Raw genomic sequence first — 25,035 nt, 5'->3', positions numbered from 1 at the left:
CAGAACCCCACACATGAATCTCATCTCACTCACCTATCACCCCAATCGTGGCCAACCTCCAATGGTGCCCTAACTCTCAGAGCACTGATTTCAACATTTTTGTTCTCTTCAAATCTTTTCATGGCTTCACTCCCCCACCTCTGCAAGTTGCTCCACCTCAACATCCTGCCATCATCTCCCAATCTTCCAACTCTGGTCTACTTCACTTTCAGTAGAAAAGCCTTCAGCCACCTCACTCATATACGTTGGAATTCTTCCCCCTAAATAAAGCCCTGCACCTTGCTAAATTACTCCTGATTGATTTCTAAGGACTAAATGGTACATACCAAATGTGTGGTCTGCATACTACTTTTTGAAAGAGGTTGTTCGAGGGACTCATAGCTGAAATAATTTTTCCTATTGTAGGCCTGTAATATTTATGCAAAGTTAAAATTGGTGCATTCCAAAGATTAGTAATATTTTCCCCTTCAAAAGCCTCCTTTAGAGTAGCTTTCTGAAAGTGCTTTTAGCCATCTTCCCTAATCCTCCATCCTACTTAGGTCTAAACCCCAACTTTGAAGCAACTCGAGATATTTTGCTATGTTAAAAATGCTACATATAAGAACATATAAATGTTTCATAAAGACTTCTCCTATCAGATGTGAAAAAGATGAACATGGTAAGTTAGAAGGTTTTCAGTCAAACAGATCATGCTACATCAAACTACAAAAACATACCTTCTGGAGTTCTTCCACAGTGACTGGAAGGTTGATCAAGTCAGATGCTGATTTGACATTGGCTTTTAAATGGGCAACAGCTGAATTCAGTTCGTTAATCTGTTAATAAAACAAGAATGTGTATTAGGATTTGACACTTAACCCAATTTGAGGGTCAAAATAACAATCAGATTTAAAGCCCAATTTAACTCCCAGCTTCGCCTCAACTATAGCTGAGTCTGTGCCAATGTTTTTCTCCGCAAGTCACCTGGTCTAATCCCACTTTCCTATTCGCTCCCCAAACCTTGTAATAATTTTCTTTAAGCAACTATCTAATTCCCTTTTAAAAGAGTTTATGGAATTTACTCTGCTTCAACAGCAATTTGACAGAAAATTCCACATTCTCATCACCCTCCCTTAAGATATTTTTTCTAACCTCCCCTTTAAATTTTGACTCCCTTATATTTGTGCCCTCTCATTTTATTACTGTATCGACTTGCACTGCCACCTTGACCAGTCTCTCTCTAAACCAAAGTCCTTCTGATTCTCTACTCTATTTTAAAATCTGCATTTCCTTTCCTAATTCTTATTTATAAAATATATATTACTTCCCATTTTTCTACACTGAACTGCATCTACCACCTACATATGCTGCTAGTCTACCCATAAACTCCTGAAATCTTCACAGTCCATCACAATTTCCCATAACCGCAACCCCCCCACCACCCTTCTCCAATTTGGTGTCATCAGTAAATTTTGATACTTCCCTCTCAATTTCTAAAACCAGATTACGTATGTATATCGTAAATAATCCCAACTCAGTCCCTATAGGCCACCACTCATCACATCTTTCCAGTTAGAGAAACTTCCTTTTATCTGTACCTTTTTTTTCTGCCCTCCAATAATTTCTCTATCATTGTGGGCACATTTCTCTTAATTCCACGTGCCATTATGTTTACCATAAGTTTCTATGTCGTACCTTATCAAATGCTATAAACCCTATTCACTTCAAATTTTAAAAATCTATCCTCTCATTCTTCAAAAATTCTGTAAGGGCACAACCTATCCTTTAGGAATCCATTCTGATGGCTCTGATTAACTTGTGTTGCTCCAAGTGACAGTAATTTCATCCTGTATTACAGACTCTAGTATTTTATTAACTGAAGCAAGACTACTTGGCCTATAATTTCCCAGTTATGCCCATTTCCTTTTACCATCTTCTAGTTCTCTGGCACAATTTTCCTTTCCAAAGGATGTTGGAAAATTATAGTCATAGTCTTCACTATTTCTTTCCTCACAATTCTCAAGAAATAGGTTCCAGTGATTTGTCAACCTTAATTTTAGCAATCTTTTCAGTACCGTTTCCTTTTGAAAAAGCTCAACGACCATATCTGATCGTTCTACAATACCAACATCTACCTCCTCTATGAAAACTGAGGCAAATTATTTAATTAGTATCTCTGCCATTCCTACATTCTCCACTACATGCATGCCTCTTGCATCTCTTACCGGCCCTTCCCCCACATTAGTAGTAAGATAGACAGACAATATGCCTATAGAAAGGCTTTTTACTCTGCCTTACAGTACTGATTTTCCTATCTCCTCTGCATCTGGGTATCCACCTGCAATTACCTTAAGAGACCTAGAGCAACCTCGCTGGTGTACAGGCTTTCCGAATGCTGTCCAAAAACACCAGTCAGAAGGCATCCAGTACAAATCCTTGTCCTCCGATTAGGGTGGACCTGGACACAGGGACCAAGACCCACTTCTTCTTAGCACCCCTAAAAATTGGCAACCTTCTGGCTTTGTTGGAGGAAAATGAAGTAGAAGGTGCAGGAATGTCCCCCCCACATCATAGCAGTCTTTAGCTTCCCACTGTAAATCCTGGGGTAACAGAGAGCGTGAGACCTGACATTACAGTTCTCCATCCCCTTTTCCATTCCTTTCCACCCACAAAATAAGCATTCCCTTGCAGCAAAACAGGCAAAATTGTCCATGTTTTTGTCTCGTACTGAATCTGAGCCTTTCTAATCTCTCTTTTTGTAGCTTTCTTATATTATTTCTATTTGTTTTAGCTTTCATTAGAACAAGACATTTGCACTAGTTCAGTCTAATTCTGTATATTTAAAATCTACTACAATTATAACTATTAAGATAAACCTCTTTTTTTCCACAAATTCATTAATTTCCTTTTCATTGTTCAGCAGTCTGTAATATACTCCCATTAATGTGATTGACCCCTCACTATTCCTCAGTTCAATCTAAAGGAATTTTGTTTATTTCTCTATTTAAGTCCTTAGGCTAGTGATATAATACTGTCACTATTAATTTTGTTATCCCTTCTCTCTTTCTTCTTCCCCTATCCCTCCTGAAAGTTTTATACCCAGTAATATTTAATTGCCAATCCTAACCTATTATACAGCCATATTTTAACTATTGTTATGTTATAATGTTATACTTTAATCAATGCCTCTAGTTCCCCAATTTTGTTTCTTATACTTTGTGCATTAATATACATATGTTTTACATTGGATTCCCTTTGCTTGCTAATTTCTCTCTTTTTAAACCTTTCCCACTGATTTTTTTTTAAAGACCACCTTGCCCTACTCATCTCTGAACTTTACATCTAAAGCTTGCTTTCTATTTCAACATGCCCATTCTACTCTCAAGCTTCAACCTCCCCCCAGAATGATTTAAACCATTTCCTGTAGATTTAGTTACTATCCCATGAGGATATTAGTGCACCATTTATTTCTCTTGTATAGGACATTTATTTTACAACACAAAAAATGCTTTGAGAAAAACACCATCGTAATGTGGCTGTGTCAGTCAATTCATTATTTTTGAGGGCAAGGCCCTTATTGCCTTCAAACAGCAGGCATGTGTGCAAGTAGCCTGGTTTCAGGACTTCAAAGCCACTGTAAATTGCTATGACAGGTTGAGTGACCCTTAGTGTCTCTCCCTCACCCAGTGAGGGTGGCACTTGATCTCTACTTGGCACCTTCTCATAGCAGCCCAACAAAGATCAAACAGCCAACATTTGGGTTAAGAACTCACACACCATGCTCCTTGGTACAGCATATTGGTACTCCCACCCACTCCACATCATACTTCAGCTATACATAAGCCAATTACAGGATAATTTTTACCTAGCCAGTTTTCTAATCTTTTTAATTCTACAATACCACCCTGATCCCCATCAGACTTTCAAAATCCTTCATTTCCTTGTAAATAAAAAAAAATGCAGACAGTATATGGAGACAGAAGAGCAGGAGAATCATAGAAACACGAGTAGGCTATTGGGCCGCTCGAGCCTGTTCCACCATTCAACGAGATTATGGCTGATCTGTACCCTAACTCCATAATCCCTTAATACTCTTGGCTAGCAAAAATCTATTGATCTCAGATTTGAAATTATTGGGCTAGCATCTACTGCTTTTTGTGGAACAGTGTTCCACACTTCTACCACCTTTGTGTGAAGAAGTGTTTCCTACCTTTTCTACTGAATGGTCTGGCTCTGATTTTAAGGTTATTTCTCCTTGTCCTAGACTCCCCCATCAGCGGAAAAAGTTTCTCTCTATTTACCCTATCAATTTCTTTCAAAATCCTAAAAAGCTCAACCAAGTCACCCCATTACCTACTATATTCTAGGGACTACAAGCCTAGTTTATGTAATCTCTCCTCATATTTTAACCCTTGGAGGTTTGGTAACCCTCTGGTGAATTGGGGTGCACTCCTTCCAAGGCCAATATATCCTAGGGTGTGGTGCCCAGAACTCCAGATGTGGTCTAACCAGGGCTTTGTATAGCTGTAGCAAAACATCCTCCTCTTTATATTCTAGCCCTTTAGATATAAAAGCCAACATTCCATTAGCGTTTTTGATCATTTTTTTGTATCTGACCACTACATTTTAGTGATCTGTGTACATGGATCCCTAAATCTCTTTGGAGCTCCACTGTTGCTAGCTTTTTGCCATTTAAAAAAATCTCAGATCAACCTTTTTTGATCCAAAATGGATGACCTTACACTTACCTGCATTGAAATCCATCTGCCAGTTTTGCCCACTTAATCTATCAATGTCTCTTCGTAATTGTAATTTTATGCTCTCGTCAACACTACTTACTATGCCACCTATCTTTGTGTCATCGGCAAACTTGGATATTTGGCACACTATTATCTCTCCTCATGCCCTCTCCGAGCTCATCTTGTCCATGAGACCCACCTTCTGCTCCTTCGACCCTATTTCTACCAAACTGCTGACCATCCAACTTCCCTCCTGGCCCCCATGTTAGCTGATATTGTTAGCGGTTGCCTCTCCTCAGATACCGTCTTCCTCCCCATCAAATCTGTCGTCATCACCCCCTTCATGACCAGCTTGCAGCCATGTCTCAGTAATGGCCATGTCATACCCTCTAAGCATTTATTTGAGCCTCTAATTCACTCAATACATTTCTTATACTGCGTGCATTAGTATATAAAACTCTTATTTGGGAAAGAGACCCTAACCTGTCCTTCTGCCCTGATGCCCAGGGCAAGAGTTCTTTCTCACACCATTTAATTTAACACGTTTCTTATTTGTCACTCCTGCTGCAACTACTTTAGTTATTTTAGTACTCCCTTCACCTAGTGTACCTAGATCACTGTTTGTGATCTGAACTCTGCTCTTACTCCTTTTTAATAAATCTTTAAAACTATCATTTTTACTATTGTTTCTGACTGAGCTCTCCCCCACCACCATTTCTCCTTTCTGCTAGGACCTTAATCCCAGCCCAGTTCAGGTGCAGCCTGTCCCAGCAGTACAGCTCCTTCCTGTCCCAGTACTGTACCAGTGTCCCATAAAACGGAACCCCTCCTTCCCACACCAAACTTTCCGACAAGCATTCACCTTGCTGGTCTGTTTATCCCTATGCCAGTTAGCACGTGGCACAGGTAGTAATCCCAAGATTACCACCCATGAGGTCCTGCTTTTTAATTTAGTTCCTAGCTTCTGATACTTCTTTAGGAGGACCTGCTCCCTGTTCTTCCCTATGTCATTAGTCCCGACATGGACCACGACAACTCCATCTTCCCCCTTCCCAAGTTTTTCTCCAGTTGCTCTTAGGTATCCTTTACCTTTGCACCAGGTAGGCAATACACCTTTCTGTACACTCTGTCCCGACTGCAGGACACTATCTATCACCCTTATTATCGAATTCCCTATGACTACAACTTTTCGAGTCTGCTCCTTCCCTCTTTGGATTGCCTCCTGCTCCACCGTGCCAGGGTTCGCATTCTAGCCATCCTCCCTGCAGCCTACACCCTTATCCCCACAGGTAGCAAGTACATTGTACCTGTTGGATAGGACCAGTGTCCGCAGCACCTCCTTCTCTGTCTCCCCTAGGTTCCCCCTGCCCTGCTGACTGTCACACCCACCCCATCCTGCTCTTGTGCTTTCCTCTGCGGTGTGACTGTACGCTGAAGAAAGCTATCCAGAATTCCTCTCCCTCCCTTATGTGTCGGAGTGTTTCTAACTCACATTCCAGCTCAACGGCTGTATAAAATATATTGACGAAACAAAAGCAGCAAATATTATTAAATTAATTATGGGATGCCAGAAATGGACCAGGAATATTAAAACAAAAATGTTGAGCTGAGGGTGAGGCTGGGTGGGAACATTTTTAAAATGATTATTTGTAATTCTTTGTTACTATGAGTTGGGCTGAAGAAGATGCTGGGGGAGAGATTGGGGCCAGCCTGGTAATTTCTTTTTATTGTTGGGAGTGGGGTCGCAGAAAAATTCTGGCTTCTTGCACATCTCCTCCTCCTCCCCCCCCCCCCCCCAGTTGGCGTTCAGCCTTCTAGGGCCCAAGCTCTAGAATTCCTTTTCTAAACCCCTTTGCCTTTCCACCACTCCTTCCTCTTTTAAGACCATCCCTGAAAGCCACCCCTCCCAATATCTCTTCCTTTGGATCGCCATCTGTTTTTTTGATTATGCCTTTGAAGTACTTGGGGACTATTTTTAAAACATTAAAAGGTGAGATATAAATGCAAAGTATTGTTGTTACTATCTACATGTGTAACAGTAGAAAGTAAGTAAACTGCAGAAAAACTGATATTATAGCAACAGAAAGTTCAGTTTTAGGAGCGGAGACTCTACAGTGCACGGAAAATGGGAAAGGAAGAGGACCAGTTAAGCAGGGAGTTAGAGAGGATGCAACATTCTGCTGGGTCAGTATAATGGGGCTACTAGGTAATGTTAGTTGAGTCCCACTGTACTGTAATGAGTCATGTAGTGTTATATTCACATCACCACCTACAAACACACCACCACTAAAATGCTGCAACCACTTAATGTTTTTAAATGGTGTATAAATGTCCCCTTAATAAATCCCAGGTTTGCAATAATATATTTTCTTGTTGTATTTGAGCCATCAAGCCCTAAAAATCACTTGGAAAAAGAAGAAAATGTCTGCACTGCTAATATAGTGCAGGAGGTCAAACTGGAAAACTTCCAATTTTGAATTGAGGAATGGTAGATTTTCTTTTTTTTTTAAAAAAGCATGCCTTTAAAATGCCAGAGAATACTGATAAGAGTCCAAACATTGAAACTCTTAACCAGAAAGTACTAAATTTGAAGTATTACAGTCCTTTCAGTTTTATAACCATTTAAACTGTAACTGGAAAGTTGATTGAAGGAACCCAAACATTAGACTGTTAGGACTCCCAAAAGATTGGATCGTTTCAAACACATCTGCCCTTAAATTCTTTGTACAAGTACTCCATTTCTTTCACATCAAAATTTAACAGAACTGTAATACATTTGGTAAAATTCCAATACGCATCTTGAAATGTGCCGTGTAGGCTGATATGACAACGGATTATGAAATCAGCCCTAGTGGTGATTTCACAGAATTTCATAACACAGCTGGCAGCAAAGTAGCAGAAACAGCTGCCCTATTCTGCTTAGCACAAGAGAATGCCATGCAAACTAGCTCTTAATGGGTTAAGTACTATCATTATTCTATTTTAGGTTCTGTGTAAGGATATAGGGACATAAATCATAAGCTACCAGATACAAAGGACTACATTTACAGTTCTCTTCAGCATCCTCATCTTCAGAAACCACATGTACAAAAAAAGGGAGTGTGTATCAAATACTGCTTTCTGATCATTTTAATTGATTTAGAAAGATTTTAGTCCTAAACACAAATAGATTTTAAATAAATAATTTTAAAACATCAAGCTATTGGATGCACTTGTACAAACATTTTACTTCAATTATTCTACATCAGTGTTGTCCAATAGAAATTGCTGACTAGCCACAAGTGTTGCTACAGCGACACCATTTTAGCCACATGCACTAATTTTAGTAGAAAAGGCCTTACATACACTCACACAATATAGGTAAATGAACTTCACGTGTCTATTTATTTACTATCATTCAGTAATCAAGGAAGTAAAACACTCGCAATGATCAAAAAGCATTTGCACACTCTGCTTTTCGACGTACCATTGAATACAAGTACTGAGATTACATGCCGAACAATGGTGCCTATTACTCATTTTATTTTTAATTTGTTATTAGAAATGCAATTATCCACATCTGAATTCCCAATTAGCTACATGGCCAATAGTTAACATTCACAGAATCATGGAAAGGTTACAGCACGGAAAGAGGTCATTCGACCCATCGACTCTATGCAAGAGCAATACAGCTAGTCCCACTCCTCCACCCTATTCCCGTAGCCCTGCAAATTTTTTCCTTTCAACTACTTATCCAGTTCCCTTTTGAAAGCCACGATTGAATCTGCCTCCACCACCCCCTCAGGCAGTGCATTCCAGATCCTAATCACATGCAGCGTAAAAAAGTTTTTCCTCATGTCACCTTTGGTTGTTTTGCCAATCACCTTAAATCTATGCCCTCTGGCTCTTAACCCTTCCGCCAATGAGAACAGTTTCTCTCTATCTATTCTGTCTAGTGTAAACAATTTTACAACACCAAGTTATAGTCCAGCAATTTTATTTTAAATTCACAAGCTTTCGGAGGCTTCCTCCTTCGTCAGGTGAACGATGTGAAAATCGTTCACAATACTCCAGTTGCAGTTGAACCTTTGTTTTATAAAGGTTCATCATGACTTCCTTGCTTTTGTACTCTATGCCTCTTATTTATAAAGCTCAGGATCCCATATGTTTTTTCAACCGCTTTCTCAACCTGCCCTGCCACCTTCAACAATTTGTGCACATATACCCCCAGATCTCTGTTCCTGTACCCCTTTTAGAATTGTGCCCTCGTTTATATTGCCTCTCCTCATTCTTCCTGCCACATTTTTCTGCCTTAAATTTCATCTGCCACGTGTCCGCCCACTTCACCAGCCTGTGTATATCCTCTTGAAGTCTATCACTATCCTTCTCACTGTTCACTACACTTCCAAGTTTTATGTTATCTGCAAATTTGGAAATTGTGTCCTCTACACCCAAATCCAAGTCAATATAGATCAAGAAAAGCAGTGGTCCTAGTACCGGCCCCTGGGGAACACCACTGTACACCTTCCTCCAGTCCGAAAAACATCTATTCAGCACCACACTCTGCTTCCTATTACTTAGTCAATTTTATATCCATGCTGCTACTGCCCCCATTATTCCATGGGCTTCAATCTTGATGACAAGCCTATTATGCGGCACTTTATCAAACGCCTTTTGAAAGTCCATAAACACATCAACCGCATTGCCCTCATCTACCCTCCCTGTTACCTCATCAAAAAAAACTATCAAGTTAGTTAAACACGATTTGCCTTTAATAAATCCATGCTGGCTTTCCCTAATCAATCCGCACTTGTCCAAGCGACTGATAATTCTGTCCCGGATTATCGTTTCTAAAAGTTTCCCCAACACCGAGGTTAAACTGACTGGCCTGTCGTTGCTGGGTTTATCCTTACACCCTTATTCAAAAAAAGGGTGTAACATTTGCAATCTCCAGTCCTCTGCCACCACCCCTGTATCTGAAGATGTTTGGAAGATTATGGCCAGTACCTCTGCAATTTCTACCCTTACTTCCCTCAGCAGCCTAGGATGCCTCCCATCCAGACCAGGTAACTTTCTACTTTAAGTACAGCCAGCCTTTCTAGTATCACCTCTATCAATTTTTAGCCCATCCAGTATCTCAACTACATCTTCCTTTACTGACACTCAGGCAGCATCTTCTTCCTTGGTAAAAACAGATGCAAAGTACTCATTTAGTATCTCTGCCATCCCTCTGCCTCCATGAGTAGATCTCCTTTTTGGTCCCTGATCGGCCCTACCCCTCCTCTTACTACCTGTTTACATGCCTATGAGACTTTTGGATTCCCTTTTACATTTGCCGCCAGTCTATTCTCATACTCTCTCTTTGCCCCTCTTATTTCCTTCTTCACTTCCCCTCTGAACTTTCTATACTCAGCCTGGTTCTCACTTGTGTTATCAACCTGACATCTGTCATATGCCACTTTTTTCTGCTTCATCTTACTCTCTACCTCTTGTCATCCAGGGAGCTCTGGCTTTAGTTTTCTACCTTTCTCCCGCTTGGGAATGTACCTGAACCATCTCCTCCTTAAAGGCCACCCATTGTTCAATTACAGTTTTGCCAGCCAATCTTTGATTCCAATTTACCCGGGCCAGATCTGTTCTCATCCCACTGAAATTGGCCCTCCTCTAATTGAGTATTTTTACTTTAGAGTGGTCATTGTCCTTTTTCATGGTTATTCTAAACCTTATGATACTATGATCACTGTTCCTTTAATGTTCCCCCACTGACACTTGCTCCACTTGGCCCACCACATTCCCCAGAATCAAGTCCAGCAATGCCTCCTTCCTCGTTGGGCCAGAAACATACTGGTCAAGAAAGTTCTCCTAAACACACTTCATAAACTCCTCCCCCTCTTTACCCCTTATATTACTATCTCAGTCTATATTAGGGTAGTTGAAGTCCCCTGTTATCACAACTCTAGGGCTGGTAATGGACAACACAGTTCTATATAATTGAATATCGCTTGTGTAACCTGAAAGATAATAAATGATATGATAAATATTCAACAGTTAAATTCTGCCAGCCTGTTAGGTCTCCATTGTGCAAATACTGCATGCTGTTAGCTCAGTAATAAGATCTTATTTTGCTTACCTGCTTATTCAGCTCTGTGATGTTGGTCCATATTTTGCTAATGCCTCTGTCTCCAGTGTCTATGTTGATAAGGTCCTTCTGGACTGCAAGGAGGTCTTCATTTAGCTTTGGAATGTCACTAAACGAGGCCTTTTGACTAGATTCCACTACAAGGATAAATCAAATTCCAGTTTTAAAACTAAAACATATAGAATTGCAAAACTATATAAAAAAAAGTACAAGACAAAAGCATAATTAAAATGTCCTTTTTTAAAATCAGTTCAAATTCTTAGTTTGATTTTTAAACTGATTTACTCAATTTCTGCTTTATGTTTTGAAAAAAATTAACTGAGGTCTTCCATTGAAAAGAATGGGAAAACTGACTGTTGCAGTGGGCTAGATGCTAGCTTTCACCTTAAGGTATGGATTCAAATCCAACATAATTGGGATGAAAATCTCCTGTGTCTACTGACCAAGTTCTTTTGTGAAACGCTTGGATAGTCTCAATTTAGGTGCCAATAGCCGTGGAGTCACAACATAAAACTGCTAATTTGGCAATAACTATCAATCTCATTCACAGACCACATAATGATTGTGGCATTTTTCTGTTTCTTACACAATCATAACATTGGTGCAGAAGCGGATGTTCTTCTGAGCTTGGGGCTGAGACATATTGTTTAGGCAGAGTAGAAAGAACATCTAATTGTGCTATACTTTACATCTAACTATGGAAGAGCTTGGTCCAAGTGTTGTACTCCTCAGTACTAAGGTCCTTCACCTTGATGAACATTAAAAAAGTAAAATAAACTGTAATGATAACTTTTCTGTAATATGTGGAAGATCTGGTCCTTGTAGATTTATTGCAGATGTATTGCACAATGCACTGTACATGGCAATTACAGAAAATGTTTTAATCAGAACTTCTTACACCAAAATTGATACTTGCTAATAGAAGCAAAAATTTAGCAAAGACATTCCTACTAGAGTTACTTCTTATGACAAGCTTCCTGTGTTATTGCATGTCAATAGAGATACTGGATATCTCATTGCAGAACCCTGTAGAAACAGATAACACTAGTCAATCTCCCATGACATTGCACACAGGGATTCACCACCAAGTGTAGTTTTCACATTAAGAAGGTAGGAGATAACTGGACCAGAGTACACATGTTTAATTCAATCCCCCTTTTAAAGCCATACATTATCATAGAATCATATAGCACAGAAGGAGACCATTCAGCCAATCGTGCCTATGCCGGCTCTCTGAAAGAACTGCCAATTAATCCCACTACCCTGCTCTTTCCCCATAGCCCTGCAAATATTTTCTTTTTAAGTATATATCCAATTCCTTTTTGAAAGTTGCTATTGAATCTGCTTCCACCATCCTTTCAGGCAATGCATTCCCAACCAAATATTTATCGAGTGTCTCTCAGAAGTATTTAATCAATACGGCATCAACTGCTTTTCCTATTATCTTTATAATAGTTTGATATTATTTAAATAGCAAAACTAATGGCAATTTGGGAAGCAGAGCCAGTTGGAGCATAGAGTTTCTCTGCAATACAGGCTGAGGCACTAGCGGGAGGGTATAATTACAACATGACAAGTATACATAGGCAGTTTCCATCATAAATGTGGCCATAGAAATTTCTACTAGAAAGTTGACAGAGGCGCCTGCAGTTCACATTTCATTGGCCAGCCACGCAGATCACGGGAGAGGCTTGAAGAGGAACAATGCACTTAGGTCACAAATCATGTGCTGGAGGTCAATGAATGGAGCAGCTTCAGCTGAAATAGTATTTTCACTGATAGCCAAAATTTTCTATAAAAATATGCTTCTTGAAGAAAAAAAAAAATCACACTACAGATGTCATGCCCTGACAATCATTTGTCCAAATAATCTATCAAACTGGTTTTCACCACCTCAAAAATCTAGTATTCAAACCCTAAACCCAAATTATGCAACAAGTGTAACTTCGTTAGATGTTTAAATTAATCAAAGTTTATTCAACTTATTTCCACAGTAAAATGGAGTATGATTAGAAGTGAATTTCCAGGTCTTTTTAATCAGCACTCACCCAGCTTAAATAAGCCTATCCTGTTGAAACAGAATAAAATTTGCCAATTACAAACAGTGAAGCACTGATGAGAATCAGATCACAGATTCAACATGTACATCTCATCCAACATGTACAAAATATTGACACAGCAGAATGCTAGACAGAAGAGATTCATGTAGGCAAAATGTGACAATCAGTATTATGCTTACCTACCAGGGTCTATTATTACAGCAACTTGCATATAACAACACATAATAATCAAATCACAAAGAATATAATGCTTGCTTCTTTTACTCCCTATTTTTTCACATGAAATGTTCACTACTCAATAACATGTACGTCACATCCAAAGTTTATTCCAGGAACTCAACAATCTGGCCAGAACCAGTTTACTGCAAGCCATCAGCAGTTGGAAAAAAGTTTCAAAGATCAGCTGTACTTTTGCTCTCACCATTAGTGGAACATATACCTGTAACCACAGCAATGCGTAACTAGTACTACTACAATTTCTGCAAGAAAAAAACTGGACTAAAATGCCAGTGGAATATATATCTTGTATAAATAAAATACTTGAACATCACCTCCACTTGTGAAGGAGACCAGTATGTCACTGAATAATGTAGTTGCCTTCATTTGTGAAGCACTGTATTCACCACTTTCTAAGGGCACTTCTCTATAAATAGCATATCAAAAGAAATGCTATAATAAATCATCCATGTTTTATAAAGGGAATCTGTTAGAATATTTCGAACAGACTAGGCAAAAATGCAAAATAATATGAAGTGGTGTTTAGGCCTCACAATTAAAAGTATTACATTTAGCACATGTGCATCACACTAACATTGTTCTTCACACAAGCACCATAATTGCACCCCCCAGGAACAAATAAAACAGTTCTACACTTACTGCATTCTCAGCATATCTGAAACAACACCCCCTCCCCCCAGTCTGTACTCTTCCTTTTTTCTTTCCATTCTCATATGTTACTGCTTCAATACATTTATCTACTGCCAGTCCATTCGCACTGCATTATTTATTTCCTGTTGGTCTGTTCAATTATTTTTTTTCTGCCTGCCCCATAATTATTTCCAGCAAACCACCACAATCAACAAGCCAAAGGCAACATCCCAATCCATATGACTCCACGGTCAATGCCAATATCTACCATATTTTATAACAATACATTGTGTGTTCCATAGCACAACACTTAGATCACAACAAAACAGCATGTCCTCCATCTTAATCTGAATAATGCCACAAGACATCTACAAGTTAGAGCACATTGTTTAGTAGTAAGCTGAAAAATGTTTTCCAGGTTTGTCAGATGAAATGGTTTTATTCACAGCAATGCTTTAATCCTTGTGAAGATGAAAGTATACTCAGTAAAGAGGAACTATATTTCTAAGCAAGTGTGATATGTATGCTTATGTAATTCAAGCAGCAGCACAAACAAAATCTCTGGTGGATGGTTGTGCAATATGTTAGTTCACTAATGTATAGAGTTATCAAATCATAGGTCAGAAGAGTTCTCGATTTAGCCAGGCTGGAGAAACTGTTAATTTCCAAAGGGAGAAGGAAAATCAGAAAAGCAAATAATCAGCATTGCTCTCATGCCTCCCATAGCCAGCTCAAATGGAGCACTTGCAAAACACCTTCGGGCAGGTTATCTGCCCATCCTTTTGAGTGGGGATCTGTACTCTGCAGTGTAACCTAAATTAGGAAGCGGGAAAAATTACTGTAGAGCAAATTACTGACATAATATTCCAATGTTTGCCCAACTATCATATTCAAATCTAGTTCCTACTCTAACAAAATATTCCCTTGTGTTTCTCAATAATATCATAGGCTTTGAACAAAGCCTTTCTCCTCAAAACATTTAGCTTTCCAATATAATGGGGCATCAACCACAGATTATGACAGTCTACTTACAATACCTTTAACAAGATTAACAATCTATGAATAGCAAAAAGTGTCCCAGAACTGATCCCTTGGGTAGGCTTTACTGGTCACAGCTGTCTATTTGTGATCAATACCTTTTTTTTGTTATCTAGCCAATTCACTATCCAGTTTACAACTTCTTTCTTGATCCCATAAACCACAAATCTACTGCAGATTATCAAACTCTCAGAAAATTTCACCATATGCCAGACTAAGCACGTAATCTTGATCCCCCTGAAAGAATTCTAATGGGTTTCATAATTTCAAGAATTGTGAAATAAAAAGAAAAACTATTTTGTAAATTCATGTTGACTAGAACTTATTACTTTTATCACTGACAAGTGTTGTTGCTATCTTTTTATTATTCAATATCCCCACTGAAGACATGATGCTAATAGGGCTATAATTAGCAGGATCATTCTTCCCACCTTTTTTAAACAATGAACTCATTAGGTACTTTACAGCGTTGTGTAATCCCTTACTCAAAAGGATTCAGAAAAAGACAGAAAACCTGCATTGTTATTGTGCCTTATCACTTTACACACATCCCAAAATGTGTTAGTGCAGTAACTGTTACGAATAGGTGGACGCAGCAACTATTTTGCACAAAGCAAGGTCTCACAAACAGGAAAGAGACAAATGGGCTAGTTAAGCTGATTTTGGTGGAGTTAGTTGAATAAGATATGTTGACCAGACCACCGGGAGAACTTCCTGTTTCTCTTTGAAAAGTGGCGTGGGAGCTTTGTTGTCCACCTGATATATTTAATATCTAAACCAATGGATGGCACCTGACAATGGAGCACTCTCAGGGCTGCACTGAAATGCCATCCTAGGAGTGGAGTTTTAACCAAAACCTCTAGTTCAGAGATGAAAGTGCTACCAACTGAGCCAAGCTGACACATTCCCTTCCCCAATTTGTACCCAAGTAGAATCTGTCGGTGTTTTTTTTTTAAAATGAACATTTGACATTTAAGTAGTCCATTTTGTTAACGAACATTGTGTTGCTTACTATTTCTTTTCAAAGAATCTCAACTGCAATCTTAAAAGGCTTTTATTTTTTTAAAAATGGCATGGCAATTTACTGCACACCCCAGTTAAAGTGATAACCTTTACTTAACCCTACAGTTCTTACTGCGAAGTGTTAGAGTTGTTGATAATGTTGGACTGGATATAGAACGCTTCAATCAAATATTTTAAGTTCATGTGATGAAATGACTGCTCAAATATTACATCGAATGGTCGTGAATTTTTGTGGAGTCCATTATAACTAGTGACATACAATAAAACTGAAAATTTATGGTTTATATACAGTATAAAGTCCACTATCACCAATGTAAACACACCTATAATTTTTAAACTGCCTGTTGAGCAAAATTTCTTAACTTTGTCCCCAGGTTTATAGATCATAACACCTGCAAGAAAGATACAATAGATTTTACAATTGTACATAACATATGACAAAATTCCAATTGTCATATGTACTATTACCACCAGCAATTAGGCAGCTCAATCTAAAAATGGGTATTTTGATAAAAGTTATATTCAAATAAACATACTGCAGAATTTTCTTCCCAAGAGACCCAGCTTTTTGGGTGTCCTGTCCAGAACCCCTTAGCACCTTCATTTAAAAAGCAAAATACTGCAGAGGCTGGAAATCTGAAATAAAAACAGAAAATGCTGGAAAAGCTCAGCAAGTGAGGCAGCATCTGTGGTGAAAGAAAACGAGTTAACGTTTCAGGTCAAAGACCTTTCGTCAGAACTTGAAGATATTGAAGAGTTAGAGTTTTTAAGCAAGTACACAACCAGGGAAAGGGGGGGCGAGGGACGGGAGGGGAAGGGATGTTTCAATGTAGGCCTCAAATTCAGATCAGTCTAGGAGTTGATCCATTGCTGTACAACTCTGAAAAGCTCTCTATTGGCTGAATGTGCAGTAGTATCAAGCAAGCAGTGCCTTTTTCCAGAGTCAGATGGCTCCAGATCACCGTCCAATCCAAAGTCAAGGGGACCAGGCAACGCAGTGAATTGCACACTGAGCTCTTAACTCTGCAAATTTGTGTCTGCAACCAACCATAACTAATGGGATGAAAGTCTGTTGCTCTATTACTATTTATTACTTACTATTTTGACTTCCACAACATATGCTCTGGCCTTTTCCCCTTAGCATATATGTATACAAATAATTAACGCAGAAATAATCAGGCGTTTACAGAGGGGTGGATGTATTTGTGCTCAAGACAGTTGCTAGTGCTGAGGAATATAGCATTTTCCATTTTTTACATCCAGTATCAACACTAAGCACTCTCAGGTCAGGTATAACTCAGTTAGATGCTGCATTTAGAATACAGCTCCTTCTACACCACCCAATAATTCATCTTAACCCTAAATCTCCATTAAACACCCCATACTGCTTACTGTGACATTTTCATTTGCCTCTTGAAATACTAGTATTGTTTCTATCAATTAATAATACCTGGATGTAAAACAGAATGATATTGTACCCAATGTCCCATATGCAAAGCTTTGGTTTCCTTAAAAGCTTCACTCATCTAATACGAGTTCCATTCTCATGCAGTACGTCAGGGCCAGAGCTTACTTAAATTCCTATTCTTCACAGTCTGATCATGTTTGCTCCTTCTTACACCAAATGCAAAGCCAAAGCCACCAAAAACTGAAGTTGTGCAGGATACCCCAACCCCACAAAAAAAAAGTTTGTTATGCTCCTACTTTATAATAGACTGTACTTACATGTTCTGAACTTTTCTTTCAGTGCATCCAGATCTTCTTTGAGGGCAACCTGCATCCAGGCCAAACCAACACAAGCCATTACACAAGCAGCTAGCATAACAAATGCACACAGAGGATAACAAATCCTGCAGCATCTTGTGCAGCCTCCCCTACAATAGGAAGAACAAAAGGCAAAGACTGAAATGGGTATGTACCATTCAATACCACTGCAAACAAAGTAACTGACATTTTTCCCCATTTAGCTTATACAACCTCTTTTAGTCAAGTTGAGCAATGGACAAAAATTGAAAAGAGGAAGTGTCACTATTTCATAAAACAAAGTTATAATTATTAACATTTTTCTGTTCTGTCCATTTGTGCTAACCCGTGAAGGGTTTTGTTGAAGCAGTAAATACTGAAGGCAACATTGTGGGGGGGGTCTTTAGAGTCATAGAAAGGTTACAGCACAGAAGGAGGCCATTCTGCCCATTGAGTCCGTGCCGGCTCTATGCAAGAGCAATCCATCTAGTCCCACTCCCCTGCCCTATCCCTATCGCCCTGCAATTTTTTTCCTTCCAAGTACTTATCCAGTTCCCTTTTGAAGGCCATGATTGAATCTGCCTCCACCACCCCCCTGGCAATGCATTCCAGATCCAAACCATACTCTGCGTAAAAAAGCTTTTCCTCATATCACCTTTGGTTCTTTTGCCAATCACTTTAAACCTATGCCCTCTGGTTCTTGACCCTTCCACCAGTGGGAACAGTTTCTCTCTATCTACTCTGTCTAGACCCTTTATGATTTTGAATAACTATCAAATCTCCTCTCAATCTTCTCTGTTCCAAGGAGAACAACCCCAGCTTCTCCAGTCCATCAGTGTAACTAAAGCTCCTCATCCCTGCAATCATTCTAGTAAATCTCTTCTGCACCCTCTCTAAGCCCTTCACATCTTTCATAAAGTGTGGTGCCCAGAACTGGACACACTACTCCAGCTGTGGCTGAACCAGTGTTTTATAAAAGGTTCATCATGACTGCCACTCCAAGCTTCATATTCAGGCTATTGTTTTTTTATTTTTATAAATTCAAATTTCATATTTAGACTGATGGAATCAGATTTATTTAGTCAACTTCAGTTACTTAATTTGTATTTAATGGGTAGAAGGAACATTTGAATTCCAAGCCAATCTGAGGTCAAATTCAGGGGGGAAAAGCAAATATAAAATTTGGATTCTAAAAATTACTTTGAAGTTTATTGCTAAAAGAGTCTACTTAAAACATCTTATGCATTAACAAAACCATTACTGCATTTGATAAATTAACATATTTGCTTGGGTGGAGAGAAAAAAAAACAGGGTTTGGCAGAAGCCAATTCATCCACACACTGCTCACAAACGTGGAGAAAACAACTCAGACCATTTCTCTCCCCACCAAGGTATAGAATATATACTAGCAACCACCATTTATAGGAAACAAAGGTTAAAAAAGGCAAATAAACTGATTTTAAAATCAATGTGAAAACCATGTAACCCAATATTTTAAATGTTATTTCAGGAGATACTGAGCTATAAAATGCTTATCTATGAAGGTAAGTAGATGTGATGTGAAACTTTGCATTGCTTGTTTATTTTTTTTAATATGTTCTGAGTGACTGGGACAGTTGAATCTGTGCATTTACATGTACTGCTTGAGAACACAAATCATGCAATAGTATCATAGAATCTTACAGGACAGACGGAGGCCATTCAGCCCAGCGAAAGAGCTGTCCACCAAGTTCCATTCCTCTCTCTTTTCCCCATACCCTTCCAATTTTTTCCTTTTCAAGTATTTATCCACTTCCCTTTTAAAAGCCATTATGGATTCAACTTCCACCACTGTTTCTGGTACAGCATTCCCTGTCCCAACAATACTCTGCATAAAAAAAGTTTCTCCTAACCTCTCCAGTCATTCTTCTGGTGATCATTCTGAATTTATGCCCTCCGGTTACCAACTCGCCAACCAATGGAAATGAATTTTCCCAATTTACCTTATCAAAACCCTCATAACTTTAGACTTCTATCAAATGGCCTCTTAGCCTTCTTTGTTCGAATGAAAAGAGACACAGTTTTTCTGGTCATTCCTCAACCACAACTTGCATTTATGTAGTGCCTTTAATGTAGAAAAAAAGCCTAAGACGTTTCACAGAGGCGTAAGGAAATGAAAATGAATGCTGAACCAAAGATGATATTAAGAGGGGTGACCAAAAGCTTGGTTAAAGATGTGGATTTTAAGAAGGGTGTTAAAAGGAGAGGAAGGTGGAGATGCAGATGGGTTTAGACAGGAAATTCCAGAGCATGGAGCCTCGACGGCTGAAGACACGATCAACAGTGAGTGAGAAGAGGGATGCGCAAGAGGTTGCAGACAGAGAACGGAGTTTGGGAGAGGTCGTAAAGGGACCACAGAGATTATGGCCATGGAGAAATTTAAACACCGGGATGAGAATTTTAAATTTGAGCCACTGTGGGATCGATTTAAGTCAACAATGAAGGGGTGATGGACGAGTGGGGCCTGGTGTGGGATAGGATACAGGCAGCAGAGTTTTGGAAGTGTCATATTTGGAAGCATCATATTTGGAAGCATAGACGACTGTTTCAGCAGCAAATGGGTTGATGTAGGGGCTGAGGCAGGGAACTTAACGAAGGTGGAAGCTGCCAGTCTTTGTGATGGTGAGGATATGGTGTTGAAAGCTCAGCTTGGGGTTGAATAGGATGCCAAGGTTGTGAATTCCACCTGACATTGTGAATGGGAAGGGTACTGAGTTTGTGTTGGAGGCCGAAGACCGTGGCTTTGGTCCGCCCACATTTCTCAGCTGTAAATTTCATTTAACATCTATCTACCCAAACTACTAAAGTTATCTACATTCTCAATAAAGTGCTTACAATCCTCTTCAGTTAACGTAGCTGCCTAATTTTGTGTCACCTCAAAATTTTGATAGTGTCCCCCATACAGAAATTGAAATTGCACAATTCAAGAGCAGCAGCAGTCCCAACAGACTGTTGAATGGCACAGCTGCTTATACGCCTCTAGTCTGAAAATAAAAGGTCACTACTCTCCATTTTCTGTCCTTTAACCAACTTCCTATTTACACAGCCACACTCGCTTTAATGCTGCAAGTCTCAATTTTGTCAGCAAGCTTCCTGTGCAGCACTTTTGAAACATCATACACACCACTACATTTTCTTTATCAATACACTCTTATTTTCTGAGAACTCTCTATGTCTGATAAATTTAATAAAGACTTGCATTTACATAGCACATTTCACAACTTCAGGCCATCCCAAAGCACTTTACAGCCAATGAAGTAGTTTTTGAAGTGTTGTCACTGTTGTAATGTATCACTTGCCTTTCATGTTGGCTGTACTTAATTTGTGTCTTTCCAGGCAAATATAATTTTTATTCCCTCATTATGACCTCCAGACACCTGCCCACTGTGTGGTCTATAATTATTTTCTGAACAGGCACATTTATTGGCAAATATCCAGTCTTCTGGCACAATCTCCATATCCAAAAATATTTGAAAGATTATCAGAGCCTCTGCTATTTCTACTGACTTCCCTCAGAATTCTAGGATACACATCAGAAACAGTGCCATATCTACTTTTGAGTTACATCAATTTTTTTCCCAGTATTACTACTTAAGCTAGCTATCACATGCAATTGCTCCACCATCTCCTCCTCTTGTATTCTTTAATATCTATTACCACACTCTTCTATGAAACCAAGGCAAAGTACTCTTAGTATCACTGCCATTCCTCCATCTTCCATAAGATTTCCTTCTTCCTCTCTAATGGCCTATACCCTTTCTTTAACTATCCTCGTCGTTATGAGGCCAAGAAATTTGGTGGATCTGGTGTCCGTGCACATTACCAGACATCTTAACGTTAAGTGTTTTTTTTTGATTGTGACAAAATATGTAACTAAAAAATAAAGCATCCGAATGGAGGAGGTGGTAAAGCGCGGTCTTCATGAAAAAGGGTTTGTAAACAGAATTTGCCAAACGCAGGTCACTGTGATAGGAGTCGCATCGCCTCACATACACTCCATAAAATTACACGGCGCTGTTTCCTTCCCTAACACTAAATAAAGTTTGCCAAATACTTTTTGTTTTGCATGAAGACAGAGTGCGATTAATTTAAAGGGCCCTGTCCTCGGCTCACTCTTACTTTGTGAACAGGGAGCTGGAGGCCGGTTGCGCGAACTCGTCAAACTCGGAAGTGGATTCGGAGTCCGAGGCCGTGGGCTCGGTCCTCAGCAGCAGCTGGTGCCCGGAGCTTTTCTTCGGCTTCTTTTTCTTGCCGTCGCCAGTGAGCCCGATGAGTGCGTTCAGCTCCTTCCGTTTCTTCATCTTCTTCTGCGGCGTCGCCGCTTTATATTGCACATCGAGCTGTCCGTGTTTGCTCTCCAGCTTGCAGCGGTTCGTGGCCCAACATATAAACGAAGAGGAAAAGGGGCAGGTGAGAAGGCGAGGAATCAAGCCGGCGTTACCGGGCAGAGACCAGGCACCGAATCCGCCGCCCCTAGCAGCAGCAACCAAACGGCACCTCGTCACAACCCGCCTCCTCATTGGTCAACACCAACAGCGCTGCGAGATGCGTCGCAACTGCAGTGACCCTGTGACGTAGAAATAGAGCGCGCCCCCGTCCCGGGGGGGGGAGGGTCAGAACAGGCCGTGCACTGGGCGCGCCCCCGTCACGGGGGGGTCAGAACAGGCCGTGCACGGGGCGCGCCCCCGTCACAGGGGGGGTCAGAACAGGCCGTGCACGGGGCGCGCCCTCGTCACGGCGGGGGGGTCAGAACAGGCTGTGCACGATGCGCGCCCCCGTCCCGGTGGGGTCAGAACAGGCCGTGCACGGGAGCGCGGAGCACAGCACGAACACCCCAATACCGCACTGTCACCCGCGACCGGTGGGCACCGCAGGGACTGGAGGGCTTCCTCCATCAATATAATAAAATTATTATTTGACTTATGTTTTCTTGATTTGTTTTAAAAAATAAAGTTACACCCTAACACCCCCCCCTCATAAAAGGGGGGCCTAAACACATAAAAAAGGTATATTGCAAAATAATTACAGATGAGGACGATCATACTGCTCATTTTAGTTCATCCATTCAAACAGATCACGATGTCATTGCCTCCCACAGTATATATCCAGAGAGTCTCACCCACCCGCCTCATTAAACACTACCTGCCCCACCTGTGGCAGAGTCTGCGGCTCCAGGATTGGACTATTCAGCCACCGCAGAACCCACCCTCCCGGAGTGGAAGCAAGTCATCCTCGACCCTGAGGGACTGCCAAAGAAGAAGAAGTATCCAATCGTTTCCTAAACTATTCCAGAGTTTTTTTGCTTCCACCATATTTAGAAGTTTATTCCACACATTGATCATTCTTTTTGTGATGCAGAAGTTGCCGACGTCATCCTAAAATTACCTTTCGTTAGTCTGAATGTGTCTTTTTCTGCTTCCGTGGTTTAAAGTAATATTCCAGATTAACTTTTTCTATACTCGACAATCTTTGTAAGTGGCCGCTCAGTTGCCTCTTTACCAGGCTGAAAAGCCCAAGTTTCCCCAATGTTTCCTCATAACTCAGACCCCGGACACTGGGGATCAGCTTAGTAGCTCATCTCTGCACTGCCTCCAGCACTTGAATGTCTCTCATTTCTTGGTGGCCAGAACTAGATGCAATATTCAAGGTGCAGTCTGACCAGAGCACTATAAAATGTGATCACTTACCTTCTCTGACTTATATTTTACTGTTTTGGCTGTGTCGTTCAACATCCTATTAACTTTGTTGATTGCTGCTCTACATTGGTTGGATATATTTAGCATCAAATCTATGAAGACTAAATAGTCTCTTTCAGCTTCAACCTTAGCTATTTCAACACAATTCATGAAGTTCACAAATGGTCTATTTTTCCTTCCTATGTGTAACAAGCTTCCTGCATTAAATTTCATCTGCCATGGTTCTGCCCACTTACATATTTTGTCCAACTCATTCTGTACATTCTGAGCTACTTCCTATGGTTCTGCTGTCCCTCCTAGTTTGGTGTTATCTGCAAAGGTGACCACTTTGCATTGAGTTTCTGAATCCAGGTCATTTATTTAAATTATAAACCAATGGTGATGCCAGCACCGAGCACTGGGACACTCCACTCAGGTTTGTCAAGCTGACTCTTCCCCTTCTGAATCAATTTTGACTGCTGTTATATAGGTTAGTATTGAATAGATAATCATGAAGTTTACTTCTGATAATCAATTCCATTATTTTACATGATGTGGAGATGCCGGTGATGGACTGGGGTTGACAATTGTAAACAATTTTACAACACCAAGTTATAGTCCAGCAATTTTATTTTAAATTCACAAGCTTTCGGAGACTTCCTCCTTCCTCAGGTAAATGTTGTGAATTTAAAATAAAATTGCTGGACTATAACTTGGTGTTGTAAAATTGTTTACAATTATTTTACATGGAATGGAAGTAAGAAATAAGTGTGTAGTTGCCTGTGTCTGTTTTGACATCCTTTTTGAATAGTGATACCACATTAGCCTGTTTCCAACTGACTGGTGTCTCCCCAGACTCTATCCTAATGATTGTCAGTATCTCACAGATCTCCTGCCTATCTCTCTCAGCATTCTGGGATACCATCTAGCTCTGGGGATTTATTTGAGCTCATTTAGCCTGTCTAAGACTTCCATCTCGTTTATAGTGAAGCCACTGATTTTACTTGGAATATCTTTTGTTTTGAGAGGGCATCTTGCTCATGTCTCCCCTTCTGAATACTTGGAGGAAGTAGTCACAATATTTCCTATTTCATGCTCATCCTCAGTTTCAAGCCAATTTGTGACTATTGTGGTTTTCAGCTCTTCTCTGATAGACCTCTTGCTCTTTTGGCCTTATTCCATATCTCTTTTTACTCCTCTGAACGCCCTTTTAATGCGATTTTTCATTTTCTTATACTCATCCCAGTGAGCCCCTTTTCCTTTCTCCCTGCAGGACTGTACATGCAATTTTTCCTCATTTGTTTGTTAATCCATTAAGGGTCAAGTTTAGTCTGAGCCTATTGGCTTTGGGAATGTACTTGTCCTGCTTGCTTATCATTCTAGAATCATAGAATCTTACAGAACAGAAGGAGGCCATTCGGCCCGTCATGCCTGTGCTGGCTCTTTGAAAGAGCTGTCCAATTTAGTCTCACACCCCAGCATTTTCCCCATTACCCTGCAAATGAATGCCCAAGTACATGTCCAATTGCCTTTTGAAAGTTCCTATGGAAACTGATTCCACCACCCTTTCAGGTAGTGCGTTCCAGATCTTAACAACGATCCGTATGAAAAAAATTCTCCTAATTTCCCCTCTAGTTCTTTTGCCAATTATTTTAAATCTATGACTTCTGGTTACCAACCCGCTTGCCAAATGAAACGGTTTCTCCCTACTTGCTCTATCAAAACCCCTCATAATTTTGACTACCTCTATTAGG

At 40.0% G+C, this 25,035-nt stretch overlaps 1 protein-coding gene across 3 annotated transcripts in view; it reads right to left on the bottom strand.

The window, feature by feature from the left end:
• efcab14 (EF-hand calcium binding domain 14) overlaps positions 1–22,144 on the bottom strand; it is a 93,014-nt gene extending 70,870 nt beyond the window's left edge. Inside the window, exons 1-4 of one of the 3 annotated variants that reach the window (XM_067990327.1) lie at positions 21,726–22,144; positions 17,550–17,698; positions 10,828–10,973; positions 717–815 (exon numbers count right to left, since the gene is read on the bottom strand). In XM_067990327.1, the coding sequence (XP_067846428.1) occupies positions 717–815; positions 10,828–10,973; positions 17,550–17,698; positions 21,726–22,126 (795 nt within the window). In that variant the 5' untranslated portion in view covers positions 22,127–22,144. The remainder of the gene's footprint in view (positions 1–716; positions 816–10,827; positions 10,974–17,549; positions 17,699–21,725) is intronic. The other 2 variants (XM_067990324.1, XM_067990325.1) reach the window with 2 other exon arrangements.
• Positions 22,145–25,035: the final 2,891 nt, after the last annotated feature.

The sequence above is a fragment of the Heptranchias perlo genome, chromosome 9 (assembly GCF_035084215.1).
Source record: "Heptranchias perlo isolate sHepPer1 chromosome 9, sHepPer1.hap1, whole genome shotgun sequence".
Lineage (NCBI taxonomy): Eukaryota > Metazoa > Chordata > Chondrichthyes > Hexanchiformes > Hexanchidae > Heptranchias > Heptranchias perlo.
This window is presented reverse-complemented; position numbering and strand designations above follow the sequence as displayed.